Genomic DNA, 17,635 nt, shown 5'->3' on the forward strand with positions numbered 1-17,635 from the left:
GCCAAGTCTGACTGCATGATCATGTAATTCCAGTTTATAATGCTGACATTAAAACCTTCATTAATTATGTTGACAAATCATTACTTGTAGATTTAATGAAGGCAACCAAGATGATTTGAAAACACAACATTCAGGTTTTAAGTTAAACATTTATCAAAGTGTGCAGTTCTGCAGTGAAATGAAAAAAACATGTAAATACACAATGAAAGTTACAAGTTCACCAGTTCCTGTGACACAAACTGTTTTAATCTTTCAAGGTACTGACCATAGAGTTCCACATCATTATGGCCCGCTCCTTCTACCCACAGTGGTTCTACAGGTCTCTGGCAACGCTCAAATAATGCCAGGCCATGTGAAAAGTCAATTACTTCATCTTCAGTTCCATGGATTATTAAGACAGGAGATGTTATTTTAGAAATTTTGTCAATGCTGTAAAGAAAAAGATTACATCTATGAAAACAATAGCATAGTTCTGCAATACGACAGGAATTTTCTTCAGTTAAGATCTACTTTGTTTTTCAGTGTTACAGAAACATATTGCAAACGACTTTGTTCACAGTCATCCAGACTAACAATTCACTGGATAGAACTACTTCTTAAAACTAGGGATTCACATCTTATGTATAGGAAAATGAATTACTTCTTTACAAATATCCACTAAAATAATTAGAGGTGCAAAGTGCCCAGAAGGTTTACGAAGTTTTGTAAACTTCTTAAAATCAAATGCTCCTCTTTGATGTTTTTCACTAATTTTCTTCAATTATTTTATTAAACCTTTGAAAAAAATTTCAGAGAATAGGCCAGACTACTTGCTTCTCTAGCTGAAAACTTCTGTTATAGAGAAAATGCATGCTGGATAAAAAAAAAGTATCCTACAACTTACTTCGGGAATGCATCAAAGCAGTATGTCTTCTTTGTGTCAGGAAAAGCTACTCGCATTCCTGAGGTCAGTGGAGAGTGAAGAATTACAGCAGCACTTTCATACCTAGCAGCAAGATCCACAGATGGTACTGTGCCTATACTCTGGCCATATATAATCACATTTTCAGGGCGAATTCCATACCTAGAAAATTAGAAATGTTTAGAAAGTGGTATATAAAGTGAAACACAACCTAGAGAGCAAGGCAAAAAAAGCATTTCTGAAGATGAAAGTTTTCAGAAGGGTATCAACTATGAAACAGGAGGTGATAGAAGAACAAGCAAGTCTGTTCTATGACATTCCTGACTAAAACACACAATTATTTATTTACTCTCTATTTGCAGTAATTTTTTCCCTATGCCTGAATGATATTGAAATAATGATTTAAATTTTTAAACATGGATTTGTGAATGCAGTGTGCCTTGTTAAAAGTCTTTATTTATTAACTCAAGAGGACCTACAACAGAAAACTGATTAGAGCCTTAATAACTCTTTGGTTATCATCACATGAAGCACAATCAAGCCTGCAAAAATTTGGTCAGCTTTACTCTCCTGCTACCTGATAAAACCTGCAAGCTGGTAACATTGTTTATAAATGTGATGAGACTTAAAGCAGGCCCATACCGACAGTGATCAGTACAACAATATTGATCATTCTATGTAATGCCAAGAAGTTTGTTTTTATCAGCCTTGTTCTTATCTAATCCACAAGCAAGACAGCCCAACAGGGAATACAGAATTGAAGTCAAAGCGTTCCTTCTAGTAAGATGTAATTAACAGAGGCAAACAAAACAAACATCTAGTTAACACTCATACAAGTAATTGTAATATATTTTTCAGATTAGTGTGAATACAAAAAGCAATTGCTACCCAAGTTACACAGGAAAAGCCTGTGAAGAGAATGGTAATGAGTCAAGAACAGTGCCTGTGAAAGAAGTGAGCTGCTGATCCCTGTACCCCTAACCAGGTACTCTTAGCACGGGTCAGACTGCAGCAGTGTACCTAAACTTGGGAAAGGAAGTACCTTAAATAGGAAGGGATACCACATTGCATTAATACCAAACCCAAGAAAACCCCATACACAAAAAAACCCCAAACCAACAACAACCACCCTTCCCAAAACCCCCAAAACACACCAAGCAAATTCCTCCCCATCACCTCTAAAAATAAAGTCCAAAGCCCCCAAACTAAACAAAAAAACCCAAATCACTGTTCTCATGCATTATTAAAAACTTGTTCAACTTTTTAAGTAAGAGCAGCCTAGCCTAACGTCACTGTGGAACAGCATGAGGTAGGTTTGCCTTTGCCAAGCGAACTCTAAAAGGAATGAAAACCAAGGATAGGAAAGTGCACCTGTTACCTTGTCTACAATAAAGGCATGCATATTTTCTGTCAACATTATATAACAACACCCATAGCCAAAAAGAAGTTATCAAATGACTATAATTTGCATATCTCCAGTAAAGTTAGGGGAGCAGAAGTATAAAAGAAATTCACAAGTATCTTATAAACATCGGTAAATAAATGTATGGGTAACCAAACACTAAAATCAGTAAAATCTAAGAGACTAAAAATCAGGAACATTAGGAAAAAAGGTGTTTCATGTGTACCAAGACACTCAAATTACCAACCAACAAAACAACTCCCCCCAAATCTACAAGTACTTCTTAATGAGCCAGAAAAAAATGTCCTCTAAGTTGCATCCATATATAATATACAGTTAATAAAATAATATGTATCTAGGAAGATTTCAAGACTGTAGTAATACCTATATGTTACGTACCAATAGCAGAACTCATTAGGCATCCCAGTAACTTGTTAACTGTTCACATCTAACATTGTCTATTTAATATTCATTCATTCATTTATTTAAATTGGGTTCTGATAAAGTGAAATGTAAAAGGTTTTAAAGTATTAGCCTGACAAGCAATCTTGCTGCATCATGACTACTTAATCACTGTTTCCTAGAAAGAGTTTCTAGTCATAATCACATCATGATCAAATTAGGACTTCTAAAACTCTAAGTCTTCATCATCAGCCTGGAACTGCTACCAGGCCCTTCATATCACAACAGTTCTCAAAGTAAAAGCAATTTGAAGCATTAGCAACATTTTCTGAAAATTCCAACACACACAAATAAAATAAAGCTTTGAAACAAAAGACAAATCTAAGGTCTCCATTATCTCTGCATCTCTTCTGAAACACCTGAGAACATAGCACCTATCCTTTTACAATTCATCTCCCAATTCACATCACATCTGTCCACTGTGAAAGTACAGTACAACCTTCCCTCCTTCCAACATAATCTAAAGAAAACTTGCATTAATATGTTGCATCACTAGTATGGCATGCAATTTGCACAGCACATTATAACAAAACTTTTTTCAAATAATAAACCTTGCCAATTACTACACTTGCGTTTCCTTGCATGTTGAGTTTTACAAGATACAGACCATTACGCAGGAAATTAAAGCACAACTTAAAAACTAGATTTTAGAATATATATTCTCCTCTTTCTCATTTTTTCCCCTATTTTTTGATCAAATTCCTTCAGCCTGAACACAGATAAATGATGGCTACAAGAAAATAAGTCAAGAAAAGCATTTCCAATATCTGGATTAAAGTAATCCTTACTCCATCACAGTCAAATACATTGCCTCACAGTGCCCACCAGAAAATACATGCTTTGCAACCTGTAAACTAAAGTAAAGAAGTCAATAACTCAAAGTGGTTGTTCAAAGTACACTTCTGAATATTCTGGCTTGAATAGGATGAAAACCTAAATAATCAATCCTTGCCTCTCAAATAACAAATTCCAAGTATCTTGGAAAACAGATTATATCTGCTCATTCCAGTCTTCCCTTTTCTCTTGAAAAGCTTTGGTGGGCTGATCCTGGCTGGGTGCCAGGCACCCACCAAAGCAGCTCTCTCCCACTCTGCTCCATGCCTGGACAGGGGAGAGAAAATTTAATGAAGGGCTCATGCGCTGAGATAGGACTGGGAGAGATCGCTCATCAAATGCCATCATGAGCAAAACCAGCTAGAAGTAGAGATATTAATGAAATTTATTACTAACAAAATCAAAGCAGGATAATGAGATGTAAAACACACCTTAAAAACACCTTCCCCCCACCCTCTCCTTCCCAGGTCTACTGCCTGTCCCAGCAGTGCAGGGAGACAGGGAATGGGGGTTATGGTCAGTTCATCACATCTCGTTTCTCTCGCTGCTCAGGGTCAGGAGTCCCTCCCCAGCTCACCATGGCATCCCCCTCACAGGAGGCCGTTCTCCATGAACTTCTCTGATGTGAGTCTGTCCCACAGGCAACAGTCCCCCTCAAACTGCTGCAGGGTGGGTCACTCTTCCATGGGGTACGTCCTTCAAGGGCAGGCTGCTCCAGTGTGCACTCCTCTCTCCCATGGGGTCACAGCCTCCCTCCAGACATCCCCCTGCTCTGGCGTGGGGCTCCTCTGGTGCCTGGAGCAGCTCCTGCCCCTGCTTCCCACTGACCATGGCGTCTGCAGTGCTGTTCCCATCACATGTTCTCCTTTCACTCTTTTCTGGCTGAAATTACAACTGCGCAATGAGTTTTGTTTTTCTGTCTTCTTAAATATATTATCCCAGAGGCACTACCATAATTTCTAATTGGCCCAGCCTTGGCCAATGGCACACCCATCTTTGGAGCTGACAGAGACTGGCTCTGCCAGAAATGCAGGAAGCCTCTGGCAGCTTCTCACAGAAGGTACCCCTGTAGCACCGTGCTACCAAAGCTTGGCCATGCAAGCCCAATATAATAGGCTTCTGAAATAGTTACAAAAAAGAAAGCAACAGAGGGACAGTTGGGTTCTATCTCTCAAAAGTATCACTTTACAATCTACAACAAAAAAAATTATTTAAAAGGTAACTTTTTAAGTTTCCTACTCATAAAATTTGTTTACTTCTTTTGGCAGACTCATAGTCTGTTAAACTTCAAGAAGTTTTGTGCTGAATTACCAGATGACCATACCTGGTCTCCCAAAGAGGAGCGTCAGATCAAGAGAAAAAGTCACAGTAACATTGTTCTCTTAATCAGTACCTTATAAGTACAGGCCATTCTGAGGAAGGGGAATATGAAATTTACAGAGCCATATGCTTCAAGTAGTTCCTCTGGTTACAAGAGGTCAAAGACATGCGTAAAGACTGTTGCTACCTTTGAAAGCTCATTACGTTGATAATAGGACTAATGTAAACACTGTTGTCCACTCAACTTATCTTAGCTAACCTGTGTCAGCATAGACAGACCTTCAGCATGGGGGTGAAGGTAATGAAGGGTGGTTTTAGGTTTGGGTTTTTTGTTTGTTTTTTTTTTAAGCCATAATCACCAAAGAGAACCTTGGAAGAAAACCTTAGAAGTAGTTATGCACAGATGTACCAATGTGCTGGTTTTGCAGAGAAAGCACTATTCCTCATGGACCAGGTATTCTGGGCAGAATCTAGTACAGAACTTGACAGATATTTTCTGCAGTCTAAAGGCTGACTGCAACATCTTTCTCTTTCCCAGAGCAACTGAGATTTCAATTCCTTTCAACACCCAATTCATCCTTTATGTTCACACACTTAAAGTTTACCTGCCTGGAAAGAGATGGAACCTAAAGAGCAGTTTTGACACAGAACCTGTGTTCACATAAGCTTCCTGACATCCTCACAGAGTGTCTGAACACTCATGAATTTCTGCCTCATCACCACACTGAAGGCACAGGTTGATGTCACTACAAAGCTAAGCTACTGCTGAACAGAAAAGAACCACTTTCCTATTTGCAGCTTCAGCAATGCATTCCCCCTCATTAGGCTTTAACAATTAATGAAAGGAACTAAATAAATCTTGTCTGAGAGTAGTGGAGCAATTGCCTTAGCGCTCCTTTGTGCTGCCTGTGTTCAGGGACAGGCAGGAAACAGCATGCCACTGGCTGGTGAGGAAGGAGGAAGCCAATAAGGTGTTGTAACCGGCCCAAACTGTTCCAGTGCCCAGAACCAGGGCCCAAGACAACATTAATGAAGCCAGTATTCTTTTCTGTGTCCCTACATATGCTGACCAGATATAGATGGTCTCCTTAAAAGAAGAAATCCTACACACTCCTGGCCTGATCTTTTCAGCTTCTGGAAGGAAAAGAACTGCTAAACAGTAATGAAATATTCTTTTTTCCCCTCCATGATGAACTTCATGTGATTTAGCAGAAACTCTTTCACCATTTCCTTGATATTTCTGTCTTTGTAGCAAGACCTTTTCTGCACTTTACTAAACACTTATCTTACTGGTGGTCCACCTTTTCTCTGCCCCTCCCTTCTCTTTTCTTCTCTTCATGGAATCATAGAACAGTTTACGTTGGAATGTAATATAGTCCAAACCCTTGCCATAGGGAGGTAATATTTCATTGAATCAAGTTGCTCAAAGTGCTGTCTGACCATTCCTTAAACAGTTTAATTGGATGTACATCACTTACACTGGATATTAACCTTATTTTATATTTTCACTGGATACTTATCACACTACCATGATGTGCAATAAGCAAACTACAAAATGCATGTCTGGCTGTGACAAGGTAGGTAGAGTTTTTTTGTTTCTTTAGTTTTCCTTTGGTTTTGGTTTTTAACTTCGGTTACCTTTAAGACACAAAATCCAGCAGAAATTACCAAGCTACAGTGTCAGGTTATTAAAAAATACCTGCCATTTTGATCTGGACATACATAAAGGAGGACAAAGTAATTTATATTTACTTCTAAATTACTGCTCTCAATCTAGAAGACTTGACAGCTTTACAATAATGAAATAAAGTATTGATAAGATCAAGCTTAGAAGAGTACTTTTTCCATAGTACCTCTTTAGGCTTACACTAAATGCTCTAGAGAAGCTACAGTTTGCAAAGCTATTGCAATACACACATTTAGAAACCTGGGCTAAACACATTTCTAAACACAGCCTAAACACACCACTTGGAGCACATGAAACAAGGGGGAATCTACTGAGAGAATTTTCAATGCACATTCAGAATCATTTGTCATCATGGACATAACACATGAAATTACAGCTGCAAGTTGCAGAACATGTAGGGCATGAACCTTATCTACACCTGTAACTCTCAACATTTTAGGTCATGAATAAAATTCAGGAGCATACAGCTCTTCCTCAACCAATGTGCACATCCCCCTTCTCGTGCATACGGTATTTTACAATGGAAGAAAAAAAGGAACTATGTTTTATGAAAGGCAAACCCACTGTCCACATCGTATCAACAAACTGCACATTCTGAGCTGCTGTCATAGTTTGGCCTTTTATAAACTTTAAAATTCTACCCATACAGTTGTTCTATTGTCAAGATTTCTTTTCCATAATAATTGAGCTACCTTTCCCTATCAATTTAAAGAAAACCTCAATTTCCCTCCAAATGCACAAAGTTCTAGTACCTCAACTTCTAGCTGAATTCATCCCTTCTATTTCTGAATGAAAAAAAAAAAAAAAAAGTAGTTTGTGATTTGTTAAATGAACACTTTTGGCCATCATCTGAAGAGACTCAGTATTATTCCTATACCTGGCTGTTTAATTTATGGACATTCTGTCCACTTTGACACATTGTCCAATGGTGAGATTTACCCTTCAATTTTTCAATTATTATGCAGTCCGTGATAAGCAACAATGAAGGGGCTGTTTCACTTCTTACAGGTAAATCTGGTCATGAGGCAACTCTGGCACATCTTCAGAGGTTTCTGAATGAGTGCCACTTGCCCTGCATTTGCCTGAGGCTGGATAAACCTTTCCACCCTTGCTAGGGTGTCATCAAAGGCCTTCAGAGACCAGAACAGCAGAAAATAGGCGTATCCCAAAATTACTCCTGGCATTTCAACACTTGGTAGTTATGACAGCTGGAAGAAGAATGTCCTTACTTGCAGCTTTTATATAGTCCCATGCACATGAATATGCAACAATGTACAACTTTTCCAAAGTTGATGAAGACAGTGAATCACACCACCTTCTTTCATGGCCGTCATCCACATAGGTAGTTACTGCTTCCTATTAACATCTTCAAAGGAGATAAAGAATAGGGACACAACTCAGCATCTACATCTGCTGTTTACCTCTTCTGATAGGCTGCCAAACTAGTTTTATGTATTCATTTTCATGAATACTGATATTCACAGCAAAATCTCATCATCACTCACAGTACAAGTTCCAGACTATTTCACCCCACGTGTCCAGTCCCCACTGGACACCTGTGCTGATTTAAAGGTGTGTAAGTGGATTGCCTTCCCAAGACATAAAACTTAAGATTCGTATCTTAAGTTTTATCACTAGCATCTTAACTAAAGACTAGCAAGTCTTTACCACAAGTGGTTTTGTTGACTATAGAATTAAGTCTGCAACAGCACTTCAATTACCCCAGAAACACCTTTTAGTGCTGGGTTCTGTAATTTCATTTTTCAGAACAGGGAGTGCAGGGAGCTATGGCTGTGATCAATCTCTGAAGGTAACTTCTCCATTCTTTTCTTCATCACGTCACAAACTGCGAGACAGAGTTTAAAACTCTCGGGTTCCATTCTTATCTCGTCTCATCAACAAGAATTTCCAAGGAGTTACAGCCATACTCACATTTATCCTGCAAACAATCCATTGAATTACTTTGTTTTTGCAGAATTAGTTATAAATGTTAAAGATGGTACCAATGAGAAACTGACAGAACAATCTACGCTATGAAAGTGAATCAAGGCTGCAGCAAATGCTCAAAGGCTCCGTTCTTGTCCAGATATACATTGAGTACTTTAACACCGCTGAGCACTGTCTCAGGGCCCAAAAGAATACCATAGCTGGATAACCAAACTGATCCAGTATATCCAGAGTTAAGTGCTGAACTTCCCCCGATACATCCAGCATTCAGATACAAGGACAAGACCAGGTCAGTCAATTGCAAAGCTGTTCTAAGTACAGCTTTCTGTACAGGTGTAACTGGTAATACCAACTTATTTTTCAGCAGTAGACCAAATTCAGTTCACATGTGTAACATTCACAAGTTGGACAGACCAATGTAAACTTTATACACTATACACAACTACCTAATTTCTACAGGAGGTGAAATAATAATTAAAAAACAGCAGACAAAAAAAGGGATTGAGGTGAGGTCATTCTTGAACATAAGAATATCTTAATAAGATATATTTAGAGGTCTCCCCAACAATGTCTGCTGACGAATGAGCACACCTATATGGGACATTACAGTCACAGAACAGTTTGGGTAAGGGACCTTTAAAGGCCCCGTAATTCCACTTTCCCTGCCATGGGCAGGGATATTTTCCACTAGACCAATCTGCTGAAAGTTCCATTCAACCTGGCCTTGAACACTTCCTGGGATGGGGAAGCTGCCCACAATTTCTCTGGGCAGCCAGTTCTTCTCATGGCAACTTCTCTGGGCAACCTGCTCCAGTGCTTTAGCACCCTCACAGAAAATAAATTTCTTATACCTAACCTCAATCTACCCTCATTCAGTTTAAAGCCATTAGCCTGTGTCCTATAAATTATGAACAATCTTATTTGGTTAGAGAAAGTACACTTCATTGCTTAAGAACAGTAGTGAGAATTCAAATTGCAATCACATTTCCTTGCAGATTTTATCATCAGACATTCATTATGAGGAAGAAGAAACAATAATTACAAATTAGTTTATAAAACAGAGACTGTAAACTGACATAAAGTATTATGTTTCACCATCTAGTTCTCTTCCATTTCCTGTTACATTTAAATAGTTCAGACTGTCAGACTGTCTTCCAAATTGTTCACAAACCACATCACGTTTTTGGTAAATATTACTGGGAATTTCACTGAGTAGCTTATGTCCAGATCACCTACCAGCTACAAACCATAGTCAGCAGTGCACATATTGCAGCTCTTGTGGTTTACGGAACAGCCATATCTCAACTTTCCACTGTTTTGGAAAAACAAAAGCTAATCTAACAACCTAACATGCATGTTTTTTGAATAGCTGAAGCTGAAAACCTGTCCCCTGTGGTTGAATGAGGGTTATGATAATAAGCTTTTCCCCTATTTAATACATGGATAACATACGCTTCTTTGAAAAGAAATATCATATTGTTGCTGTAATGTAAAAGGAGTGCAAGACTAAATGTGTATTTAAAGCACTGAAGAGGGGTAATCTGCCCAATATTACTACATTGATGAAGTTCTAAACTCACTGTGACAATTACCAGGATCCAGGATTTAAAGCCCACATGCCCTTACACCAAGTCATGTTCCTGATACTATAATTATTAAACAGGATGCTCAAGTTGAAATGACTGAGCCATAACAACACACTTCAGATTTTTATACCTTTTGGGTGTAAAATACACAGTGTTCTGGGATTTTTTGATGAGCAGTTATTCTTATGATTGAATACTATTTTTAAAATCGTTTTCACAGTCTGGGTATTTGTAACATGAGAAGACTATTGAGCTAAATGGAAAAAATTATGGTAAAAATTGTTCTCAGAAAAGCTGCACTTATTTGGTGCAGGATTCTCTAGGATTCTCACCTATATTAATGAATGCATTCAGTCTTTCATCTTGCTATTTTATGTCCCACAAAACCAGAGGCTTAGAACACAGAAATTGCTGAAATAACATCTTTTCATTAGCATTTTTTCTTGTCCATTTTATTCTGCTTGGGTTAACAACACTGCTCCAAATTCCTCTTTTTTTTGTTCCCACCATAAGGTATTTACACAGATCTATTACAAACTCTCCCACACATTATATTTTGTGACGATAATTGTCTATATAAAGCAAAAAGATGTTTTCTCTCTTTCGAAATGCTGTAGCTGCCAGTCAGAATTCTGAAACAAAGGTGATCTCAACACCATACAGAAATAACTTCTCTTGTACCAGCTTTTACTCTGCCCCTTTGTACAAAAAAAGTAGGTGATGGAAATTATCTGAAGAAACAACCTGCATCTTCTCACATTTACATCACAACAGTGGGTTAATTACTGGGGTATCAATTATTATAGATTCATCCCAACTTTTTAGTTTTTGCAGCTAAGAAGATCCCAAACTATGACAATAAGGAAGATCCTCTAATTGTTATTAAATTTAATTCCATTTCCATTTCCATTTTCCAGTCCATAAATAATATACACTGATCCTGCTTAATACTGACAATGCCTTCAGCACCAGGCATCCCCAGTCAGCCTGGATATGAATCCACTAATTATAAATCACAGCATTTCTGTTTCAACTACCGATGCATGTGAAATAAAACCATTTGACAAGAATGCTGTGAAAGAAAAAAGCAACTAATGTCTTACCTTGTTCTAAGAGCCACCCAAGCAGCATCAATGTCAGCATACAAATTCTTCTCTGTAGGCTTCCCAGAACTTGCACCATATCCAGAATAATCATAGGAGAATATGTTGCAATTAATCCGTGAACCCAGTCCTATATAAAAGCTGCTCATCTGACCCAGGTCAACAGCATTTCCATGTGAGAAAAGCAAAGTGTACTTGGCGTTAGGTGAGCAACGCACGAACATACACGCAATCCTGTTGCCTTTACATGTTCTAGTCATGAAGCACTCAATGGCATCTTTTTCTCTAGAAGAATATTGCCAGTCTGCTCGCTCTGAGAGATGCAAAGTCCAGCGACTGCCACTCTCATCACACATCAGTGTGTATGTGGGATCAGGAGGTAAGAATGCCAGCTTAGAGGCAATTTTCCCTGGGCATGGTGGACAACAGAACAGGCAACACAGTTCACTAAAGGAAAGATTATTCATCTTCTAGTCTGAAATGGGAAGAGAGAATAGTATCAGTTTCCAGGTACAATCTGACATTAAAAAAACCCAACTTACAAAAAAAAAAGTGGACACAACATCTCTAGAAAATAACGCATAACTTCTGAACATTTAACAAAACAAAGATGTATATACATATATTTCCATGTAATATTTAATTTTGTATTATTAGTTACTTCACACTGAGTATATTATTAAAGATAACTCTAAAGACCTGCCAGATATCAAAAGTAAAACATGATTACCCAGGGAAAGAACAAGCATGAGTTTTGGAGTTTCTTTGGAGGAAATGTAATTCCTGATCTCAAGGCATTAAGAAAAGTTTTCTTCCCATTGACAAACACATATGTGATAAAGAGCAATTAAAATATGTTGTAGAGTTGCAGCATACTAAGGTTATGCAGATTTCTGCAGCTAAAAATCATTACAGCATCTCCTAAATACCAAGAATGTATATTGCAATCACGAGGTATGGGCTCCTGCAGGCACTATCAGAAGTATGAAGGGTGTGCAAAGGTCAAAACTTAAGAAGACAAAACAAGATGATGCTTCTGGATTAGCAAACATTCTAGAGCTTTGGTACATGAAAATGTAGCCATAAACTTATCTTCACTCCTCATACCTGCCAACTTAAGTGTTTTGAAAACCTTCAAAGAAGTTCTTAGCTGTAAGAACAATACAGCTCTTAGCTGTATTGCCCATAGGAACTGGGATTGTATAAATGACACAATTAGGGTTTTTTTCATGCTTTAAGAGATACACCTCAAACTAAATCACAGATGTTTGTTAAAACAATATAATCTATAGCACCAATTCAAAGCATTGGTTTTAACAGTGGTGGGGGGCGGGAGAAAAAAAATAAACACACCTACACCTAAAGCAAGATAGGTAAAGACACAGTTGCCTTAAAAATAGCCATTGTGTTCTCTTAATTGAGAGCAGTGAGAAGGGAGTGGGGGAAAATCCATTGTTGCAGCAATATTTTTTCTCGGAGATAAGAAGAGCAGTGAAATTTAACAAGTACCATGCTGGAAACCAGCACACCAAAGATAAGCATTTACTCTACTTTCCTTGTGTTATGTCATCTGACATTTCATCCTAACTTAAACAACGTTTTCATACCAAATCTATCTACAGGTCTCAAGTTCACCTCCTGATGGCTCCCTGTGAACATAAACATTTACAGCTTCACTTACTGACTTTGACTCAAGCTACAAAACAAGCAGATTTCATTTGTCTACAGTACCATGCTGTTCCAGAAGTATTTGGGTCATCCAACATTAAAATCTTACTGCTAACTATGACACCTAACAATATTTAGATATTTCAAATTTTGCCCTTAAATTTGTACAGAAGCATAGTTTTTATGTGTAAATTTCTTTTTAAAGAAGCTTCAAGGACAGTGCTGCAAAAACACTTTAACATGTATCACAGAACAACTCTCTGTATTTTTGGATGTGTGAATGGTCTCTTCCTGGTGGTACAGTATGAAAGCATACTGCAAACAATGTTACATGGAGCATACTTTTAGAGCAGCAAAAACAGGCACAGTGAGACAGTCTGCCAAACACACGAGCATTTATGGAATACCACAAAAAAAGAGGCTGCCACAGCTAAGGTTTTTCACCCAGGTCTCTAGTTTTCTTCAAAATAGAGGATAACCACAGAAGCTTAAATATGGGAGATCAACACTTCCAATTTAGAGAATATGGAAGTACTCAGCTCCCATAAGAAGGTAGAGAGGCTCTTAAAGAAGATCCTGGATAAAAGACCATATTCCTGCCAGCTGAAGTAACAATAATATTGTTTCAGCACAATTAGTCACTCAAATTTGGAATAACTCATCCCGGTCAGATGAGTTTATGTGAACATTAAGCTTCAGTTATACCCACAAGTCAGGATAAGTGGAAGGAGTCTATGGAGGAAGTCTAACTATTAGCAAAAGGTTGAGATTGTCTTATGCAAAGTAAAACTCCTATTGTTTTGGGGGGTGGTGGTGTGTATTTGTTCCTTCTTCACTTCTCTTGTAATTATGAGCATCAAAGAAGCAACTTCCTTCACCTCTACTTAATGAGTTCATTTTCACAGTCCAGTCTCAACATGCTTTTTTCCCCAAGTACTTATGACATACTACTCAAAATCACTTCTATTTCTATCAGAAACTATTAAATGGATCTGTTCCGAGTGAGTTTTCCCATCTTTACAGAAATGCTGAAGGTGAAGTTAGATACTATACGTTATTCTAAGGGGGTGATTATTATTTTTTGTGAAAAATTTAAAAGAATTTGTACCTCCAAAAGTGAGATATAAATAGTTTGTTTTGCCCAGGAACAGCACATTGCACTCTATATGAACATACAATGAGAACTACAGAATTTCTTATTTCTTCCAAATCCACTTGTCAGAAAGAATTGGAACAGGAGTTTACATTACTTGTAAGTATAGACAGCCCAGCAACACTACAAAAATGATTTCACTCAGAAAATATTTGCTATTTACCCAAGTAATTTCAGAAGACTGGGAAACTGGCTTGCAGGATTCACATACAAGGCAGTACTGCAGTAAACCACAGTGAATTAGCTGATGTGGTGGCACTGTCCCCCAAGATAGCTAAAATGTGCTAAAAATGGGCTGTCACTAGATATGGCAAATGACATGCTGAAGACAGCAGATGAAGTATTATTCCTCCCTTGCGCTAGACTAATGCAGGCTTTATGTATTGATCTTTTAATCCAATGGAAAATATGCCTACTGAAAAAAAAAAATCTGATTCTAGAGTCATTCTCCAACTAAATAATGGCTAATAACAACTCTTTTCTTTAAAACAAACACGTTACTTTCTTCACTCAGAAGATCCAAGACAACCAGCAGGTCACTAACTGAACCAATTCGATACAAAACACCTATTGAACTTTTACTGCAGAATAGCTCCAACTAAACGCAAACAATGTTTCTATTATACTGGAACTGGTTTGTCTTTCACTGTGATGGATTGTATTCACATGAGAGTGTGAATAAACTGGATGTGTGTCTATCTGGATTCTTAGTGAAGCTGAGGCAAAACCAACTCTGACTAGATTACTTTAAGCATATGGTTCCACAAGTACGCATGAGTAACTTTAATGGGATTCATTTGACTAAGATATGTTGTGAATACCTAAGGTACAGTCTAACACCTGAGTATGTATGATGTAAATCTCTGTGCTCATTACAGCATCATCAGATTCTGAGATCAACACATCCCAACAACACAACCATCTCACCTTCTACTTGACATTTCAGTAGTAATAAAAATGCTGGTGCTGTTCTGCAAACACAATTCCTACAGCTGGTAAAATGCACTAACAACAAAAAGAATACAATAAAGAAATATACATCCCCTTTAAAATTACACTGCATTTTTCAAAGTAATTAAGTTTGAAAATTCTGTGGAAGAAACTAGAGAAAACTCTTCTATTGCAGCAACAGAGGCTAAGAAATAAAACAGATCCAAATTATACTACTTACCCCTTCTGGGATAGCTTTTAAAAGGAAAGCAAGAGCATTTTATCAATTTTATCTCTTTAACTCTCTTATGAATAAAGCCCTAACATATAAAATTACAAATGTAAAACTGCCCAAAGGCAGTGATTTAAATTCATTCTGTGGCAATTAGCCTTTTCATAAAGGCTGACAGAAGGGGGACAATGTCTATTTAATCTTAAAGAACACCTCAAGTATTTATCTTGTGCTTCCTAGGATAACACAAATGTAATTTTTTCATGTAAGTATTCTGGTCCTCCTACCTCTGTACATAATAACAAGACAGCGGAACCTATTATTCACATCTTTGAATACTTCAGTATGTATTACTCTCAAAACCAGCCCAACCTTGCAAATACTTATCTAGAAATCTTATATTTACATTAAATATAAATTATTCTAATTGTTTATTCAAATTAAATTGTCTATTTCATGGGAACTATTCACAAGAACAAAGTCAAACTCATAAATATAGATGCTGGTTTAATTGTTGTTCAAATCATAATGGGCGAGATATTAAAATTGTTGGGTTTGTTTTTTTTTTTTTTTTTTGGTTGCTATTTGTGTGTATTTTGGTTGTGGGTTTGTTGTTTGATTAGAGGTTTTTTTCATCTTTACTTTTCATTATCTACTGCTGAAACAAGAAATTCTATAGCATTTTTCCTCTCACTTTCATTGAGCACAATACAATGAGAACTTGAGTTCAAGCCACTACTGAAGTGCTGATATTTATTTCGCCACCCGTGTAATATTAAAAATGGAACAGAATGATATGAACATCCTTTTACTAGCCCAACAGTTAAAGAAACAAAATGTTCAGAGAAAAAGAAATCATTAGTGTCTGATTAAGTACTGTATAAAAGGATTAAGAGAATATTAAGAAAGAATATACAGTAAGTCCAGAAAACAACACAAAGGAAGTACATTCAATTATGAAAAAGCTGTATTAAGAAATACTGTGAAGTAAGTATTTAAGATAGTTTTCAAAGGACGAAATAGGCTACTTGAAAACACAGAAGCCTGATCAAACCAAAACTTTTACTTTGGTTAATTTGATTCTAAACAAATAAACACTCCTTCTAGTCTCACAAATTCCAGCTATTTTAACTCATATATAGGGACATTATTTATCCTCTGCTGGTCACTGTGTACTTATCAAAACCTAACGGCATAATTGAAAAAAGAAAGGAAACATTAACAGGAAAATTTACATGAAAAATCCACACATTCTTTATCAACCGAAGAACAAACGAAACCTCTAAAGCTTCCAGACAGACAAATGCGGGATTAAGCCGATTACACAATGCCTCGCATGCTCCAAGCAAGACCCTGTCCGCGGCGCTGCCCTGCTGAAGCCCCGCGGCCCCAGCCCGCCGACCCAGCGCAGGCGGCCGGCCACGAGCGCGGAGCTCCGCCCTCAACACCGCTGGGCGCTCAGGGGCTTCCACTCTGATTTCCGCAGCCATGAACTTTCCCAGTTAATTACTGACCAAGTACTTTAAATTTTTATATAATACCTGAGAGTAATGTTGAGGCCAGCGCCACTCCCACCCTCAATAGCAGAAGCTGAAGGAATAAATTTAACCAAGCTGGCGGGAACTAAATTAACTCCTCTGGGGTCCGCGTCGGAAAAGGGTTCCGCCGAAGTCCTCAGCAGCGACTCAAAGGCACTGTTTGGAGCCGCGAAAAGCCAGACTTTAACACGCGTGTCACAAGTCAGTGCGCCCGTTTCCAACAAAGGAGTCCAGGGCAAGACCACGGAGACGGGAGCACCGGACAGATCGCCCACATCACCCGGGCACCCCGGGGCAGGCGACACCCCCAGAGACCCTCGAGCCCAGCGACACAGGGACGCGGGCAGGAGGCTGGCGGGGCCGGCAGCTCCCCGCCCGGCTCGTGCCGCAGACCGAAGCCGCGCCGCCCGCCCCTCTGAGGAAACGCCGGTGGCTGCCGCGGGCCTTTCCTCTCGCCCCAGGGGCCGCCACACGCCTGCGCCAGGCGCGCGGACGGGCCGCGGCTCCGAGCGGGGCAAGAGACACGGACGGACCCACGAGGACGAAACAAGTTGCCCACACGCCGCGGCAGCGGGTCACCCGCACACCGTCCATCCCCGCGACGCCGGGGGAGGACGGCCCCTACCTGCACCTGGCGCTCCGCTCGGCGGCCCCGCGCTCTCCCGACTGCCGGGTCGGCGGGATGTGGGGGCGCCAGCTGTGCTGAGTAACGGCGCGGCGGGAGGCGGCCGTCAGCGCCCGGTCCCGACCTGAGAACGCGCGGCCCTGGCAGCGCTGAGCCCGCCCCGCGCAGCCTCCGGAGCGGCGCAGGCCCGGCCTCGCCTCCCCCGCAGACTGCACCGGCGCGGGGGCGGCCGGGGCGGGGCCGAGCG

General features: G+C 39.2%; 1 protein-coding gene across 2 annotated transcripts in view; it reads right to left on the bottom strand.

Annotated features, from left to right (window-relative positions):
• The window catches only part of ABHD17B (abhydrolase domain containing 17B, depalmitoylase), an 18,613-nt gene extending 1,086 nt beyond the window's left edge, over window positions 1–17,527 (bottom strand). Inside the window, exons 1-5 of one of the 2 annotated variants that reach the window (XM_041422244.1) lie at window positions 17,389–17,522; window positions 16,767–16,919; window positions 11,243–11,717; window positions 884–1,063; window positions 1–429 (exon numbers count right to left, since the gene is read on the bottom strand). The exon at window positions 1–429 is cut by the window's left edge and continues 1,086 nt beyond it. In XM_041422244.1, the coding sequence (XP_041278178.1) occupies window positions 210–429; window positions 884–1,063; window positions 11,243–11,709 (867 nt within the window). In that variant the 5' untranslated portion in view covers window positions 11,710–11,717; window positions 16,767–16,919; window positions 17,389–17,522 and the 3' untranslated portion in view covers window positions 1–209. Of the gene's footprint in view, window positions 430–883; window positions 1,064–11,242; window positions 11,718–16,766; window positions 16,920–17,388 lie in introns of both variants that reach the window. The other variant, XM_041422243.1, reaches the window with a different exon arrangement.
• Between the last annotated feature and the right edge of the window lie 108 nt (window positions 17,528–17,635).

This window comes from Onychostruthus taczanowskii, unplaced genomic scaffold (genome assembly GCF_017590055.1).
Source record: "Onychostruthus taczanowskii isolate IOZ18803 unplaced genomic scaffold, ASM1759005v1 scaffold72, whole genome shotgun sequence".
Taxonomy (NCBI): Eukaryota; Metazoa; Chordata; class Aves; order Passeriformes; family Passeridae; genus Onychostruthus; species Onychostruthus taczanowskii.